The 18,103-nt window shown below is 37.5% G+C and overlaps 1 protein-coding gene across 4 annotated transcripts in view; it reads right to left on the reverse strand.

Moving 5' to 3' along the window:
- Nsmce2 (NSE2 (MMS21) homolog, SMC5-SMC6 complex SUMO ligase) overlaps window positions 1-18,103 on the reverse strand; it is a 223,707-nt gene that overhangs the window by 86,921 nt on the left and 118,683 nt on the right. For 2 of the 4 annotated variants that reach the window (XM_027950003.2, XM_071602129.1), the window contains exon 5: window positions 11,694-11,777. The exons of the other annotated variants lie outside the window; for them this stretch is intronic. In XM_027950003.2, coding sequence (XP_027805804.1) covers window positions 11,694-11,777 — 84 coding nt within the window. The remainder of the gene's footprint in view (window positions 1-11,693; window positions 11,778-18,103) is intronic. 4 annotated transcript variants of the gene reach the window in all.

Below are 18,103 nucleotides of genomic sequence, written 5' to 3' on the forward strand. Positions count from 1 at the left end.
ATGTCACTGCTGAACTCGCTGGCTTTGTCACCCATCATATTCCTTCTCAGATTCTCCCTCTCTGCTGTGGTGGCATTGGCCACCAGTGGCCACCTTCAATGGCCTTCGATGGCTACTTAATTGCTGTTTTTGCTTCTAGCCTTAATACCTTTGAATCCAACTTCCTGTCAATGAGGATCTGCCTAAAACAAACCTGATTAGATTGTTCTAGTGCTATATATAACATAACAATAAAAAATGCCAAACTGTCTATACAGCATGCCTTCTCCTGGCATGTGAGGCCTCCATGGTGCAACTTTCGTCAATCCCCCTGGCTACATCCTCCCCATGCTTCCTGCTCCAGCAACACCTGAGTGTTCATGGGCTCCTCAGGCATACGAGGCCGCTTCCTACCTTTCTACTTCTGGCTACACAGTTGTTCCCTCTGCCCAGAACACTTCCCCTGACACACCTGATTAACCTTTAGTCATTTAAAACTCAGTTGGGCTGTCACCTCATGAAGGAAGTCTTCCTTGATAACAAAGAAAGGATTAGGTGTCTCTCGGTGTTCACGTGATATGCAGTACATAGCACTGTCACTGTAATTCTACACTGCTTCAAAATTGTTTATGTGTCTACCTCCTTGTTCCTACCAATAAATCACTCCTAAATGCTATGGCTCAATGGTCAATTATTTTACTCATGAGTCTGCAATCTGATTCTGAGATGGCTCATTCTCACTCTGACATGCTGGTGCTCATTGCAGGTTCCTCTCTGCCCAGGCGTTTCCATAGGGCAGCCTAGGCACCATGGCTGCTGGGTCCCAGAGGATAGGAAGTAGAAGCTGCTAGTGTCTTAAGGCTTGGGCCCCAAAACTGATACATCGTCTCACTTCTGCTCTGTGCTACTGGCAGGCTATAGGGAAGAACCCAGGGGAGGAGGCAGAGCCTCATCTTTTGATGTCAAAAAAAGTAGGGGCCATGTTTTCAAACTACCACAATCCTCTATGAGACTGCGAGCTCTTTTAGGATCAGCTGAAAGCATGGAAGCATGGTCTGCTGAATGAACAGATTCATTCCTGAATCAAACTGCATTCAAAAAACTTCACGGTCTCAGTCACTTGGACCAAGGAGGCTCATTCCAGACAGCTCAGCCACATCAATTAGCGAGAGGATTTAAGACTCAAAGGAAATTAGGCTTAAAGTCTCGAGGCATTTTAGAAATGGGAGGAATTTATGAGCTAATCAAATCACAGTCCTTTGTTTTACCAAGAGAAACTGAGGTACATAAACAAAAGAATATAGCAAAGATCATGGGGTTCAGTTATATAAAAATGGCAATGATTCAGGATTTGCCACACATGGGGAAGTTACATGCCTTTACTTCCTCAATTTCTTCCTTTTAGCAAGTCAGAGCTAATTAAACCACAGAATCTGAATGAGCATTCTTAATTTTCTTGCTTGTAAAAGGGGGCATTATTGACTTATGCAAACTGGGTCCAATTTACAGCTATCGCTGTAATTTAATTATTTGATGACGCACCCCATGTCTTCATGAAGTGTCCTGTGGCACACTAATGACTCAAATCCTATGCACTGACATGCATCCAGCCATTAAACAGGATATGAAAGGATGCATAAGACCTTTGTTTTTACATATCTTCAAAAGCAGCAGAATGAAACACAGATGTGAACAATAGGGGTATTAGAATTCAAATTATTAAATGTAATTAATAAAGTCAAAGGAAGTCAGATAATTTGATACCCATAAGGATAAGGCCTAATCCTAAAAGGTGAATTCTGATGGAACAAAACATTTATAAATTAGTCTGCAGAATTAGGAGACATGCCTAGTTACGCCTTTAAAAATACGCACTGAGAGAACCACTCATTCTCTTGTAGGCTTTATGAGGAGCTTCTCAACCACAGGTAATCTCACAGGAGGTATAAGGGCTTTGAATTAAAAAAAAAAAAAAAAAAGTGAGAACTGTAAATTAACCAAGTACATGGTAGCATTTTACCAAGTCAAAGTAAAATCCATTTTCCCCAGAAGAAAAAACTTGCTTTTCTAAGAATTCTTCTTGCACAGTGGAACATTTAGAAATGGAATAACAATTATCTTGTGAATCAGACTGTCTATATGACTTCATCTCACCCTTTCTGGAGGAAAGGCACACTACTAATTTAGCAATTCCATAATAAAGATAAGTCACATGAGATGATGGTGTTGTAAGACACAGCAAGTGGGATCTTTATAACTTTATCTGCACTCCCTACCCAGTGTTTATGCAACTGCTACTTCTCATCTAGTATAGCATCTGAGCAACTACGAACTTCCCTGGAATAGATCAGAGTTAAAGTAGAAAGTAAAACAAAACAAAACAAAACAAAATCAAATTAAAAAAAAAAAAAAACCCTCATAATCTACGAAAGATACTGCAGGAATTCCCCAAACATCCATCCACAAAGATTGCATCTTTTTTGCTCAGAGCTAAAAGAAAGCCTGCCTTTCAGGGTTAAATGTTATCAACTAGTAGTACTTTGTTATGGCTCTAGCATGATCCATGCTTTGGGCTAAGCATGACGAAGTTCAGCATCTGTGTATTCTCCAACAATTAACACAGTTCAACATCCTTCAAGAAAGGCAACATAAAGCTGGCTAAATGTACAAAATCTCCCATCATATTTGCCTATAGTATTTTAGATATAAGCTAGCTTTAGCTGAAGAGGATGGCAGTACCTTGAAGTGGGAAGGTACTATTTCCTATCTGAAATATCAATATAGAACGTAATAATAGCTAGCACTGAGAGTTTGCCATTTCCGAGGCACGGTGCGAAGTAATTTACATGTACTATCTCATTTAATCCTTACAGCAATCTTAAAACATAGGTCTTATTAATCCATGTTCTACAGGAAAAACAAATCAAGGTTAAGGAGATTCGACCCAGAAACACAACTGGTAGGTGAGCAGGATTTGAATGGCTCTGGCTTTGCTCTATAATTTGAATTCTTAACTCTTCAGCTGCCCACTTAGCATGTAACTACTGATTTAATCTATTCTATGTACTGCTTAAATAGACTATAAAAGTTAAACATGTGCTTTCATTATAAAATAATTTAGGAATAGATAAGCATGATTGGTTTTTAAGCTGTCAACTGCCAGATTCAAACATTCCTTAATTTCTAAGATGCCCCATTGTTTTATGCACTAATAAGAAAAACAGTGCTGTCATTTATGATCTCCTTGATAAACACCAATTTTAGGGATATTCAAATATGAGAAAATCATGTTGTTAAGCTAATGGAATACCATGCATGTAATTTTGCCTGTCTGCTCCTCATTCTACTTTGAACCATCCTTTCCCAGTCTCATACATTAGCTTCTTAAAAGCAGGTGCACCCACGATGGGATCTGCCCTGCATGCTGAGTACTCCTGCCTCTGGGCACTCTGCTCTATTTGCAACACTTCAGCCATCTCCTAATGGCATCCCTCAGGACACTTTTCAGCTTACTCTTTCTCTAGACTCCAGACCATCTTTGATATAGGTTTACCTCCAAATTGATAGCATTAAAATCTCTTAAATTCAGCATGTTAAAAAGCCTAACTGTAAGTCCTTTCCCCTTTAGGGGTCCATTACCTTTGGTGCAACATAGTACAGTGTAAGTGTTGAGAAAAAAGACTTGAGATGATAGGTCTAAGTTCCAATCCAGCTCTGAAACTTGGCCTCCTGTTGGCCCTTGGATCACTCTTTTAACTTTGCTTAAAAAGCCTCAGTTTCTTTTATCTAGAAAGTGGTGTTAGTAAAGATAGCCTTTGATGGTGGTAAAGATATTAATTAAATCAACTATCTATGAAAGTAATTATCAAGTTGTCTGAAGCATACTAAGCATTCAATTAATGATTGCCATTTCTGCTATCATTAATTAATGAGATCCTCTTCTGCCCAAGCACTTAAGTTGGAAATTCAGAAATATCAGTACATCTACCTCGCACTCAAATTCCTTATCTACTCAGTCACCAAATTCACTGCTACTGGAAGAAATACCATGTCTTACGTAATTTACAAACTAACTTTACTGTCTTTTGCATTAACATATTAGCAGCTGAATATATACAAAAGTCTTTCCCATTTAAAATCACAGTGGCCTATGACATCAGTTTCTGTTGTTTCAAGTAGTATCCCCATCCCACGTATCTCAGAAACACGTTTTCTTTTTGAAAAGATTTACATAGTTCTTTAGTTCATTTCTGGGCATTTTGTGTTATTGAGAATTCTGACTCCCCCACCCCTGCCTTTCTGCCTCCACATTTCACTTTCTAAAATGGAGCTATCAACATCAGTCTACTTTGTCCTGTAGCTGATCATTCATCTTATTCCCTTATTATGAAAACAATATGTTTTTACTCTACAAACTTTGAACATATAAATACTATTTCAAATCACTTGTAATCCTGCTATGCATATATATTCTGCTAGATTATTTCCCATATGATACACCATAAATTAAAATCTATTTTATAAAGATGAACCTATATTGTACATGCTGTTTTACTGTTACCTCGTAAACATTTAGAATGTGTAAGCTAATATTAATGCTAAAATTAAAATTGTAATAGACTGTCAACATAAACATCATATTTGAAGATCAGAGTTGTCAACATAAACATCATATTTGAAGATCAGAGTTTTCAAATATAAAATATAAAAACAAGGGCTGGGGGTATAGCTTAGTAGAAGAGCACTTGCCTAAAGTGTGCAAAGTACCTGGCTTATATCCCTAGTACTGCAAAACAAATAAGTGAAATATAAAAACTAAGAAATGGTTGGAGAACACAGGACAAAATAGATGAAAACAAGAAGAAATTACAGTCAATGATATGAAAACAAATCTCACTTCATAAGAATAAAAGGGAAAGAAGTAAAAGTGGGTTTTTAAATTAATAAATGTTTAGTTACAATAAAGATATAATAACCTTTTTATAGCTGTGAACATTTCTGCAGCTATTTAATCAATAAGGATACATTAACCTTATTAGACTGTGACAGCATCTCAGTCTTTTTTGCATTAAAGTAAAACCAATAAGGCCAGAAACATCTGAGAAGATAAAGAAGGGCATGATGGTTTTAAAAAAATTAGATTCTGACCATCTTTATACTTTCATACCCAAAAGCATACATATAAAATAGTTATTTCTCAATATTTGTCTGTTCATTTTTGTGGTACTAGGGATTGAATCCAGTGGTGCTCTACCACTGTGCTACATCCTCAGCCTTTTTATTTTTTATCTTAATCTCTCACTAAGTTGCCCAGGCTGGCTATGAACTTGGACTCCTCCTACCTCAGCCTCAGGAGTTGCTTCAATTATAGGTGTGTACCACTGTGACTCGCAATGTTTTAAAATGTCCATGCCATCTTACAGACACTTAAAAATCTTAGGCCTGACTTCAATGTTTGAAACTTAAAACAAACAAAAAACCAACCCAACCTTAAGATATTAAAGCAATGTCAGAATGTGGATTTTTTTTTGCTTAAAAATGTTGATCATGTGCTACCAACACAAGCAAGGAGCCCCAGTTGAGACTCTTGCTCTCTGACCAGTGAATGGTGTGGAGGAGAGCTCAATGTGGGCCAGCAGATCATACTGCTTTGCTTTCACAGCAGAAAATGGAGGAAATCAGCCTTGCAAATGAAAGCTTATGACAGGAGCAGGTGGCATTAAAGTCCCTTGACTTGTTTTGGAGTAAACAGGGAAATGTTTTACTCAAAAATTTTTCAAAATGATTTTCTGGAAGTTATTTTGTCAACTCAATGAACTTGAGTTCTAAATCCTTCCCATGAAGATCTGCTGGCAAAGGTTGCAGCTAGGTAAGAAAAGGAGGAAAGAGGATTTTCACTGTGAAGTTGGAAGTGACCGCCCAAACATATACTTCAGTTAAATTTCTCCCCTCCCTGATTATCTCAAAAGATTGTTTTTTTGAGACGCAGTCGGGATAGCACAATGGTTAGGAAAGTAGGCTCTGGCACCAGACTGTGTCTGAATCCTGGTTCTGCTAATTACCTGCTGGGTGCTGGAGGGCAAGTTACTAGATCCTTTTGTGTCTCCATTCTTTCCTGTAAAATACTATCTGCACCTACCTCCTCGGGTTTTTCAGTACTACAGGGGTAACACATGTAAAGCACAGAATATCTGGATGCACCTGAAGAATGATAGTGAGTCTTATTAATATATTGGACTTCAGCTGTAAAAACTTAAAACAAGTTATGATGTTGAGTTCTATCCCTTTTAGTTTCAGTTCTTCGTATATAAAACCTTCAAATAAATTCTGCAAAATGATTGCCGTTCCTTTTGTCCTTATTGTCTCAACACTATCCATCAGTGCATAAATCTTTACAAGCACATGTTCTTTTGACATGATTGAAAAGGTCTAAGGAAACATTAAAGTAACATGAGTATCCACAGATTGTTTCTTCTTGTAGTTTGCTTTGAATTTTTAACATTAAAATCTTCAATTCCTCTAGAAAATACCTAAATATAAAATATATTTTTATTAAAACATCTAACAAATGACTTCAAGAATTTTTATTTAATTCATCAACTTTTTCTCAATGATTTGAAAATGTTGCACACAACATCTTATGAGCTTATTATTACAATGGTACTTAGGTTTCACAGAGAAAATTACCATCACTTTGGCTCCCTGCTGGCTCACCAGCCCCCAGAGCAACAATGCTTTGGCTCACAGCAATTAATGACTGAAAAGGGTGTCCTATAGATCTCTAAATGTGATTACCAGGGATTTTCTAGTGATGAAGGAATACTGTGTTAGCAGACAAATCTTAACTGATCATGTTTGCGATTCTTTCAATATGTTGCCAGATTTTATTTGCTAATATTTAATTAAGATTTCCAATAAGTAGTTTTAAAAGAATAATGTATTCTTAACTTTTAAGAAAATGAAAAAAAATACAGAATTTGGTTGTAATATAGTAATTTGACTATAGCTAAAAATTCTGTATTAAATACTTGAAATCTGGTATACTTTTGCCTAAAATTCTATAGTAAGAGTAGCACTCCAACTTTTCCCATTTGCTGTTGTCTGAGATATATTTTCTTTTTTCGTTTTTGGTACCAGGGACTGCTTAACCACTGAGCCACATCCCAGCCCTTCTCAGTTCTTATTTCAAAACAGGGTCTTGCCAAGTTGCTTAGGGCTCTGCTAAATTGCTGGGGCTGGCTTTGAACTTGTGATCCTCCTGCCTCAGCCTCCCAAGCCTCCAGGATTACAGGTGTGCACCATCACACCCTGGCTGAGATATATTTTCAATCTTTCAATTATTACTATTCTTTTAAAACATATGCCTCTAGATCATATTATGGTCATACTAAAAAACAATTAGAATTCTATCTTTTAACAGATAGAATTAAGAGAACCTGGTGGGCTAGGGATGTGGCTTGCCTGGTGCACGGGGCACTGGGTTCGATCCTCAACACCACATAAAAATAAAATAAACATATTGTGTCTACCTAAAACTAAGAAATAAATATTTTTAAAAAGAGAGAGAACATGGTAGACACTGTGCAGTGATAAATATGCTTGGTTTTAATTTTAAATTGTATTCTGGATTATACTTCCAAATAATTTCTCTTTTTCCACCCCTTGACAATACTGATTAAAAAGTTTTCTCCCCACTCTCTTAGACACACTGAATAAGTAGTCCCCCAACATATTGAGAAGTTTTTCCCCTTATCTCTTTAGCCAACAAAGATGAGTACCTTGAGAAGTTCATCCTATTTTTACTCTGCTACTACTAAACTTTAAACTTTCTTTATCCTAAGTTCATTGATGCCAATAACCAAAAAGTATTCTGTGAGTCTCCTTGCACTCTTGTTTTCATCTTCCTGCCCAGCTGTTGAGAAATAGCACCTTGTAACTACTGATCCCTACTACTGGACTGCTATATCATTCTTTTTTGAGGAATCATTGGTCATTAGCATTATTGCTTGCCACAATGGTAATAACTGCTATTCATAGTACATTCTATGCCACTTTAAAAAAAAAAAGACTTTTTAAATTCTGATTAATTACTTGGTTGGCTCCAACATGCCTTTGCATATATACATACATATTTTTTTTCCAGGGGAAATACACATAATTGGGATATTCTGTGCATCTTTTAAGGTCAATGATGATCTTTTTGTTGCCCTTTCAAGAAAAGATACCTCAGTTGACTGAGGTAAAATACTAGTATAACCCTTTCCCCCTCTAATGTTTCTGGTGATATTCAGCTATTTTTAGTCTGTAGTAGCATTAGGTAACTGGATACAAATTCATTCTTTTTCCTTTTAGATAATCATTCCCTCCCTCACTCTACCCTACCCCATCCTCGCACAGATGAATGCTTATGATTTCTTTATCTTTGAAACAGAACAATTTTGTTAGAACACATTTGAGTGATTCTTTCATAATTATTAACATCTTTACTAAGATACAATTCACATATCATATGTTTTAAATTTTTTGGGGGGTCACCCATAGCCCTGATATGAAGAGTCATGATTTCCTTGTTGCATACTTGTTTTCATTCTGAATACTGTTACTGTTGTTGGACTTCGCTTCTCTCGTGCTCAATTTTTCATTGAGAAATTGGAATACATGGAGTTCTGGATTGACCTCTAATACAATCTCTAATTCATTCCCTGTTTAATTGAACTTCCACCTCCTCACCCAAACCAGTAACATCTGCTCACTTAGATTCTACACATATCCAATATTGAGAATTGAGAGCATTATGACAAAATTCTGTGGGCTTTTTAATCATTTGGGGTCAGGCAAAAGAAAAAAAAAATGTGAGCATGCTTGAATATTCCTTTCTGGTATAGCACTGTGACCCACAGCCAGCTAGCAGTGTCCCTTCTGCAGCTGGTCTGACCTTGCCAAGAGGCAGCCAGAGCTCTGAGCCATTGCATGGGTATGCGTTGAGCTGTGAGTAGGGGCATCTCTTCTCTAGCACTTGGGTAACTGCCAGAGGCTCCAGAAGCTTCAAGATATGCTCCCTTTCCTATCACAATAGTGCTGCAGTTCACCCAGGTCACCAGCTTGCTCAAGCAAGATGAGGGGGTATCAGTGAGTGCTGGGCACTAGTTCTCCATTTAGCATGAGATGAGCTCCATGGTGACAGGTTCTCACTGGAACCAAGTTCTGTGAAGCTAGGCATTTGCACAAGGCCATTTCCTAGATAGCAGTGATAGGAACTTTTTCCTATTAAAGTCATTTATAAAATTCAGAAACTGGGGCTGGGTGGTAGAGGTGGGGGTGAGCCTGTGAAGTTTACCAGGTAAGCTCAGCTCATCATCTTGACCCACAAGCCTTCACCATCGCAGAGCAACTTTATCTTCTTTACACTGTCCTGTTTACCCAATGTTTTTTTTTTTTTCTCTCTTCAGCTTTGCCAGGTCTGACCCTCATGCCCTGCTCTCTTCTCATTCTGTGTATGCTCCCTGGATAATCTCATCTACTTCTTGGCTTCAACTGTCATCTGTATCAGAGGTTCTCAAACTCCTCCCCAGAACGTTGTTTACATAGGAACACACTCTCATCAGGAACCTCTCTCTTCATACAGTGATTCCCCACCACATGGACACTCTGAAGTCTCAAAGGGCATTTACGGCTTAAAGAACCATTTCTCATGCCTGAAGATCTTTGGTCTGGGACATCTGTCTGCTCTGTCATGCAGAGTTGATATGTCACCATCAGTTATATACTCTAGAAACTTGAAAATCACTGCTACTAGACCCAAGTGGATCACAAACTGACTAAAATAAAACATAACACCTACAGACACACACACACAGGGATCTGTTTAATGATTTCAAGCCTCTGTGGTAAAATTTTACCGAAAAGGGACAAGAATCTAAGGAGTCAGAGGTCTATAGGATATTGAAGAAAAAGATGTCAGAAAAAGGACCTTAGAAAGACAACAAAGAAAGTAACCTCTGCCTACTCTGCCACCATACAAGGTCCTCGTGGAGCCAGTTTACACAGGGCTGGCTTTAAGGCAAAGGATGCAAAGGATGCAGATCTAAAGACAGCATAATTCTGAAATTGCCCTGCAGCTTGTCCTCAGGCTGCCCAACTTCAGAAGAGACCCATCCCACAGTCTAAAATCCTTGTCTAGCCCTGTCTACACCATGACCTTCATCAGAAGGAAAGAGACAAAGAAAAAGGCAATGCAGGGAGGGGTGGGAGGATCACAGTGGATCAGACACTCGTTACCTCTCAGGTGACTCTTTCTCTGGCTCACCTTACTCCTCTGTCTTTATTTATGGTACAGTTTAAGTACTGTCCTACTTGCAGGAATTTGGACAACACAGCACATACCTTGCTAAAATGGGAAAGTATAAGTTCTAAAAAATACATGAATTTTGAGAGTTCGACGTACTATAAACGGTGAGCATATTCATCCTTTCCCTATTAATTAACATTTATTGAAGTAAGGGATTATGGTTTTTTCTTTTGTAAAACCTTTTTAATTTCTCCTATCAGCACATAATACACTATAATGTTCCGTTTGCTTTAGAAAATGCTAAGTTTGTGTCACAAGAAGCTGTTACTAATCCACTAAGATAGCACAGTACTGAGATTTTCCTCTCAGAAGAGGTGACAGGCTTGTTTGAAGAGTCTGGATGCCCTTAGCCCAGTGTCCATCACAGTAGAGTCTACTATGCAGCTATTGATCTTGCACCAAGGCGTCTCCTTGTGAAGTACACGTTGCTAGCTGTTAGATGAGGAAAACAGGACCCTCTTCCTCATTAGCATCAATTTCATCCAAGGCCAAAGGAAAGCCACAGGATTGGAAATTTGGCCAAAGGGCCTAGAAAATTCATGAGCTGGTTAATCAGCATCTTAATAACCAGGAATGGTCTAAATTATTTGCAAAGCAATTCAGCTCCATATCATTATTAGTACACAAGAAAAGTTCTGTAGCAACACATTGGGATTCATATGCACTAGTAAGCTCATGGGGTCTTAAGCTCATGCAAATCTGGGTTAAGCTCAGTAAATCCAAGATTTGCTGCAGGATTCTAATTATATAAATAAATAAAAGTGAGATTGTTAAAACAAGTTTTAAAAACCTAGTTTGTAAAAAATAAATCTTTTCTAGATTCTATATTTACTTATCCTAAGTTGTTTTTTTTTTTGCAAAACCTTCATCTACTGTTAAAAATATCATATATTTATGCATACAAATGTGTGTGTGTGTGTGTGTGTATCTAATATGTATATAAACAGGATTGCTCTGCGTAAATTCCTGCGAAATTTAGTGACTGTTTATTATGGCTGGAGCTGTGAGGCAGCAGAAGAACAAGAAAGAAAGGGGGGGAAATGGTGTTTAAGTTCCATACTAGTAGTGCACTTTAATAAGTTTACACAATATCCAATTAAAAAAAAAAATCTGAGATTCACTTAATAGTTGTAAGGGTTTTGTCCTGTTATCTACACTGTCAACCTTTCTTGGTAAGACACTGATGTATTAAAGATCTATTGAAATCTGGTTTAAGTGCCGTGACAGATAAGCTGAATATATTACAGAGAACCTGTGTTCTATTTTCTTCTATAATATGCATGGGACTTGAAGCTCTTTCAAATACTACTGGGACTGTTTTGAGGAAAAAGAGACAGATGAGAATGGAAGAAAAAAATTCTATAACCTCGTTCATTGCCTGCTCTACTTGCATCCTTATCCTTAATCTGGTCGAACTCATTGTGTCTTCCATCTTCTTTAGGTTTCACTGCTGCAAGAGAGACCCAGGTTAGGAAGTGACTTGAGTATAATGTCAGGATCAATGCTGCAATGGGATGAGAGCCAGAAGAGGCTGTGAAGACAGGACTGGCAATGAGTATTGGAGAGCCTCAGAATGTGGCATCTACAACACATGTCCCACTTACTGTGCAGGGGTAGAATTTGCAAAAACCAAACAAATAATACTCACCTAAAAGAAAGGGGTCTACTGTCATCAAGATAATAATACTTAGTACTCTCTATGCAAAATGTGCACTTATTAAGTTCTTAACACGTTCTTCTGGGAAGACTCTTTCTGGTGCATTATGAAATGAACAGGAAGCATGGTGTGTGACAATGGGGACAGGCAACACCTGGGAAGTACAGAGTCCATACCAACAGATGGCTACAAGATAGTGTTTACCTTGATGAGCTTTGCAGACTCTAATACTCGATCTCATTGACTGGACTCAGGAATGCAGACCCATGCTAACAAAACTCACAAAGACACTGATGTATTAAAAAAAAAAAAGACGACTTTATTAATTCATAGCACACAACATCTATGTCAGCCTGATAGTGGAATACCTACTTGGGAAAGCAAATGATATGAGGAAAGCTGGGGAAGCTGGGTGCACACAGAGGCAGAGCTAGTGCAATAAATGAGAAGAATCCCAGAGAAATGTGGCAAGAGCCTCTGCAGTTCTCTAGAACAGGGCTGTCTGTTTGCCAGGCACACGGGATGCTGGCCTTGACCTGGCAGGTAGTGTTGGTCTGACAGTGCTTTGTTTGATACTATACAATTTATAGTAGAAAAGCTTTTGTTTTTCTTTGCATGCAGAGAAAGCACTCTTTTGATGGAGGGAGGGAGGGAGGGAGGGAGGGGGAGAGGGAGAGAGAGAGAGAGAGAGAGAGAGAGAGAGAGAGAGAATGTGTTTAAGATGTCAATACCCTCAATAGTCAAATCTTACTGCTCAAGGTAGGTGTGTGTGCACACGTGTGTATAAGACGTCAATATCTTCAACTAGGTTATAGTCAAATCTTACTGCCCAATGGGTGTGTGTATGTGTGTGTTCTATGGGGAATTGAACCCAGGGCTTCTTCACACAAGTGCTCCAGCGCTGAGCTACATCCTCAGCTTTTTCTTAAAATTTTATTCTGAGACAGGGTCTCGCTAGGTTATCCAGGCTGGTCCTGAACTTTTGATCCTCCTGTCTCAGCCTCCTAGCTGGGATTACATGTGTGTGCCACCACACCCAGTTCCAAGATGTCTTTCAATCTCTTGAGATCATATCATTTCTTTTCTTTAATCTATTAGGTATTCACTTCTCAGCTTAACGATTTTCAGAGGGTATTTTCGTTTCCCTGCTTTTTGGGATCAAGAAGGACACACCACACGGTGGGCTCCACATTGGCCTACAGTTCCACAAAGTGCTGGTTAAATTCAAATCAACCTATATTTACTGTGCCAACTTTATGCCCACTGCTGTGCCAGTACAAAATAATATTACAAAGTATAACAAGAGCCTCTAAGAAAATGTTTTATCTGCTGGATGCCTACAGCCTTTTGTTCTTTGTGAGGGACACCTACTCATTCATTTTTCACTGGTGTCACAGACCCTCTACCATGTACCAGGATTTACTAGGTACAAAAAAACCACAAAGATAACTATAATATATAATATATATATAATATATAATATAATTCCTTTTAAGAGCCTATGGTCTAGTAAAGAAATGATACATTTAACAAACAGTACTGTTTTATGGTGGAGGGGGTACTTTACTATCTGGGGGAAGAGACAGAAGTCATATCTTTTTAAAAATCTGATTCTAAAAAAAATATAAGAATAATGATTATTTTAAAATTTAACTGAAGGGATATAAAGGTGTAAGTTCCTTCCTTCTCCTTCCATACCACTTTTTATCTCTGAAGAATGACATCCACTTACTAATGGAGTCAAGTTTGGTACATCCAGATTTTTTTCTATGTTCATGAAACACACATTTATAAATGAATATAAATACAGCTTTTTACATTTATTATATAAATGTGCAACATTTTATATACCCCTACTTATATAATATACAAATACATATGCACCATTTATATAATATGCACATATGCATGGAATCATGCTGTATACATATATTTGGAAACTTCTTTTACATTGAATTATTTGTTGTAATCTATAAATATGTACAGAAAAGTACACAAAATACAAATGCTTAGTTCAGAAAATAATTCTTTTATATCACCACCATCAGGTCAATAAAAAGAAAAATTGAGGAACTCTGTCTCCCAGCCCCAAATCATTGCATTTATGGTAATCATTTCCTAGCTTTCTTTGTTGTTTAACTACTATGAGGAAGAAAAAGTTCACATTTACCAGGATGGGCAAATGCCCTAGGGCAAAAGCACTTGGGTTCTGAAAGCCTCTCTGGAAGCTCACTTTCTTTCAGATTTCAGTTTTTAATTCTGTATCTTTTTATGCTTTCTTGAAGTTATTTCCCAAAATGAAATGAATGTTAATGTATTTTTAAAATTCCAAGCTATCTTTGTACTAATAGAAGAAGGTTGCCCTCCTTCACCCAAGTGGGGAGGGCTGTGGGCTGGTAGTGAGAGAGATGGAGAAGATGAAACTGCCATGCTGCCCTGTGGATATTTTCTTATATCGTCAATAGTTTCAATTATTTTCAGCAAGAAGATTGTTCAAATCACCTCACTGCCATATTTCCAGAGAATATCTGTATCACTTCTCAATTTCTTCCTTGCTTTAGAGTTATAGTAATAAATGAGAATTCTTATCTACTTAATTGTAACTCCTTAGTGATATTAAGAAACAAACATCTTTGATTTTCCACAGTATGAATAGTGATATAAAATGAAGAAACAGAGTAAAGAATAAAGGAACGGAAAAGAGAATGAATAGGGAATTTCTCTTTTCCTTAAAGAGTTTCCATTTTCTTTTTGAAGACAGAGAAGATGTATATGCATAAAACAATTAAACATGGGACAGTCTAGGGCAATAAAGATAGTTTAAGTGCAATAACATATTCACACTGATTTCTGATGTATTGTCAACTGAAAAAAGAAAGTTGTAGAATGGTATGTTTGTATAAAACACATATCTACATATCTATCTCTCCATCTGTGCCTGTGCCTCCTGTGTATGTAAATGAATATGCGCATGATACACATGCCAATGCATATTTAAAAAAAATTTTTTTAGTTGCTGTTAGACCTTTTATTTTTTATTTATTTATATGCAGTGCTGAGAAACTAACCCAGTATCTCACACATGCCAGGCAAGTGTGCTACCGCTGAGTCATAGCCCCAGCCCCAGGCCCTATGCATACTTTTGTTTATGCATAAAGGAGTTATTGTAAGACACATAACAGTGGTTACTTAGATGGACTAGAACTGGGAAGTCAGCAGAGCTATCTTTTCACTTTCAAATATCCTACATAATATTTTTTACAACATTAGGAAAAACAAATTTACATTCACAGGAAAATACATTAAGTTGAAATGAGAGGACAGTATGGGTGGGGGACTGGGGTAGGTGAACAAGAGTGATATTTTGAGTAGAAATCAGGCAAGGAATGAAATCGATACCCAAAAAAGACCTTAAGGAAGAATATCTGGCTCAGGCTAAGTCCAGTTCTCATGGAAGAAAGATGATTAAATGTTTACAGAGTCATAGCATAAAATATGGAACCCTATCAATATTAAGAGTTTAATCATTGGTTTAATGGGAAATAGAAGTCATGACGGGTCATTTCACAAGGAGTAACATGAGGTAATATGAACCTTATGGAGTAGTTTGTGTAGGACGAGATATAACATGTGAAAATCCCTGGTAACTTGTCAGTAATTATAGGTTTTGTTAAGTGAGTTATATTAAAAAGTATATTTTGGGGAGATTACCTTGATAATCTTGTACCACAGGGGAGGAAAGGCTTAGAGCAAGATCCCTCAACTGCATAACACACTTGAGAGAGCTTGCCCGGTTCTCACAATTTAAAAAACGCAGACACTGTCTGATCTCACAGGATGAGGATGGTCTGTAATTCCAGCTACTCAGAAGGCTGAGGCAGAAGGATCACAAGTTGGAGGCCAACCTGGGCAACTCAGCAAGGCCCTGTTTCAATACAGAATTTAAACAGCTGGAGATACAGCTCAGTGTTTGCCTAGCATGTTCAAGGCCCTAGGTTCAATCCCCAGTATCACACGGTGGCGGGAGATGGGAGGGATCACAAAAAACAATAACAAAACTAAGCAAAAAAAGAAATGATACCCTGGTTGCAGGAACAGAAAAGACGAAGCCAAGAGATTTTTCTAAATAAGTAATCAATAAGGCTCTACTTATTGCATGCAGGGCATGAAAGAGGAAAAGGCAAAGACTTCTAGGTTTCACGTAGGGAAACGGTGGAAAGGTGATATCTCTGACAGAGCCAACCCATATTTGTGATCCACAATGTATCTGGAGTCATGACAATCTTATCACCTGTTAGTCCCAACACATAACCCTCCCCACTTTTCATCACTCGGGTGAAAACCAATCAAATTGCATTAGTACAAAGACGGGTTGAGATTTTAAAAATAAAAGGGCATTTATACTGATTTTGCTTTTGGAAAAACATGTCAAGAATACCTAAAAATCTGGGCTGGAGTTGTGACTTAAGTGGTAGAGCACTTGCCTAGCATGTGTAAGGCACTGGGTTCAATTCTCAGCAACACATATTAATAAAAAATAAAATAAAAAAGGTCCATAGACAACTAAAAATATATTTTAAAAAAGAATACCTAAAAATCTTAAAATTTAGCATGCAAAATCACTACCTATTTAATGCAATGGGCAAAACTTTGTGATTGCTTGTTGAAAATTTAAAAACTCCATAAGACTTGAAGGAAGAAAAAGTCTACATAAATAAAAATAACCGATAGTGTTAAACATCTTTAGTGTTATTTTTTGGGGGTGTTTGTACCATATGAGAGCCAGAATTGTAAAATTATGAAAACTAAAAATAATAATAATTATTAATTCCCCAAGTGGTTCTGATTTCCTGTGCTTTTAAAATTCTTTGCTTATAAGTAGATTCTGACTTGCAAGATGCACTCTACAACCCTAGGATGGAATCTTAAAGCAGGGCTTATTACAATATTATAGAATTCCCAGAAGTCAAAAGGTCTGTAGGTGATCACATGACGGAACACAAAAATCGAGACCTGCCACATGCAGACCCCTTCCTTTTACAAAAGGTCACATCCTGGTAGATGACAGGGGTGGGGATTGCATAACTAAGCCTCCAGAACTGGTTATGGCTCTGGAATGTGACCATTCTTTTGCAATGTAGTTGGTCACCATCACATGAAAATCTTGAGAAATAAAATCTCATTTACCTGCTAGTTCCTGTCAGAGAATAACTCATTCACACAACAGTCCTTTACTCTAAAGTACTAAGCTATCCTTTCTAGTACTTATGACTAGGTTTTTAAAAGAACATTAAGAATGCTTTTACCTACAGTTCTTGAATGGAGTGTGAGGTTGTAGGGGAAGAAGAAATCTCTTTGCTTTAATAATAATAATAATATGAGAAAGAGGAGGTCAGAGAGGATGTAGATGAAACCAAATTGGCCATGAGTGGCTGACAGTTGAAGCTGGGGGGAGCACACAGACATCCACACTCCATCTTGCCTATTTTGTATACACTTGAAATCTTCCATAATATAATATGTCAAGGTTACCTTCTAACTCCATACCTAAAAAGAAATATCACAGTACTAGTAATAGCCTGAAATAAATGTATCATCCTTAAAACACTAAGATTTTCAGAAATCCTGAGGCTTATTTGCTCAACAATAACAAAAATCATGCCAGACAATAATCCTGATTATGTGCATTGCACACAGAGCACTGCACAGAGCAGGAGGTTCCTGTCCCTGATCTCAGCTAACCCTCATAGTACCAATACAATGGTGACATTCAAATCTGTGAAAAAGAAAGGTTGGTTCAGAGGAATTAAATGATCTTCATATCATTCGGTCATTCATTCCACTTTACTGAACAGCTACTGTGTCCTAGGCAGATCTGTCCTAGGTGTTAGAAAGAAATGTGGTTCCTCCTACTAAGAGGTGCAGAGTATAATAAAGGGAACTCATTTATAATGTGACAAACCATGATCTGATGTGACCTGTGCTACAATAAAGTTTTTTTCAAAATTTCTTTTATCGTGACCTGCTATAAAAATACAATTACATTACACCCCAATATATAAAAATATGTGTTTAAGTGAAACAAATGTTTTGTGAAACACTATTCCTTTATGACACAC

This window comes from Marmota flaviventris, chromosome 15, assembly GCF_047511675.1.
Source record: "Marmota flaviventris isolate mMarFla1 chromosome 15, mMarFla1.hap1, whole genome shotgun sequence".
Classification (NCBI taxonomy): domain Eukaryota; kingdom Metazoa; phylum Chordata; class Mammalia; order Rodentia; family Sciuridae; genus Marmota; species Marmota flaviventris.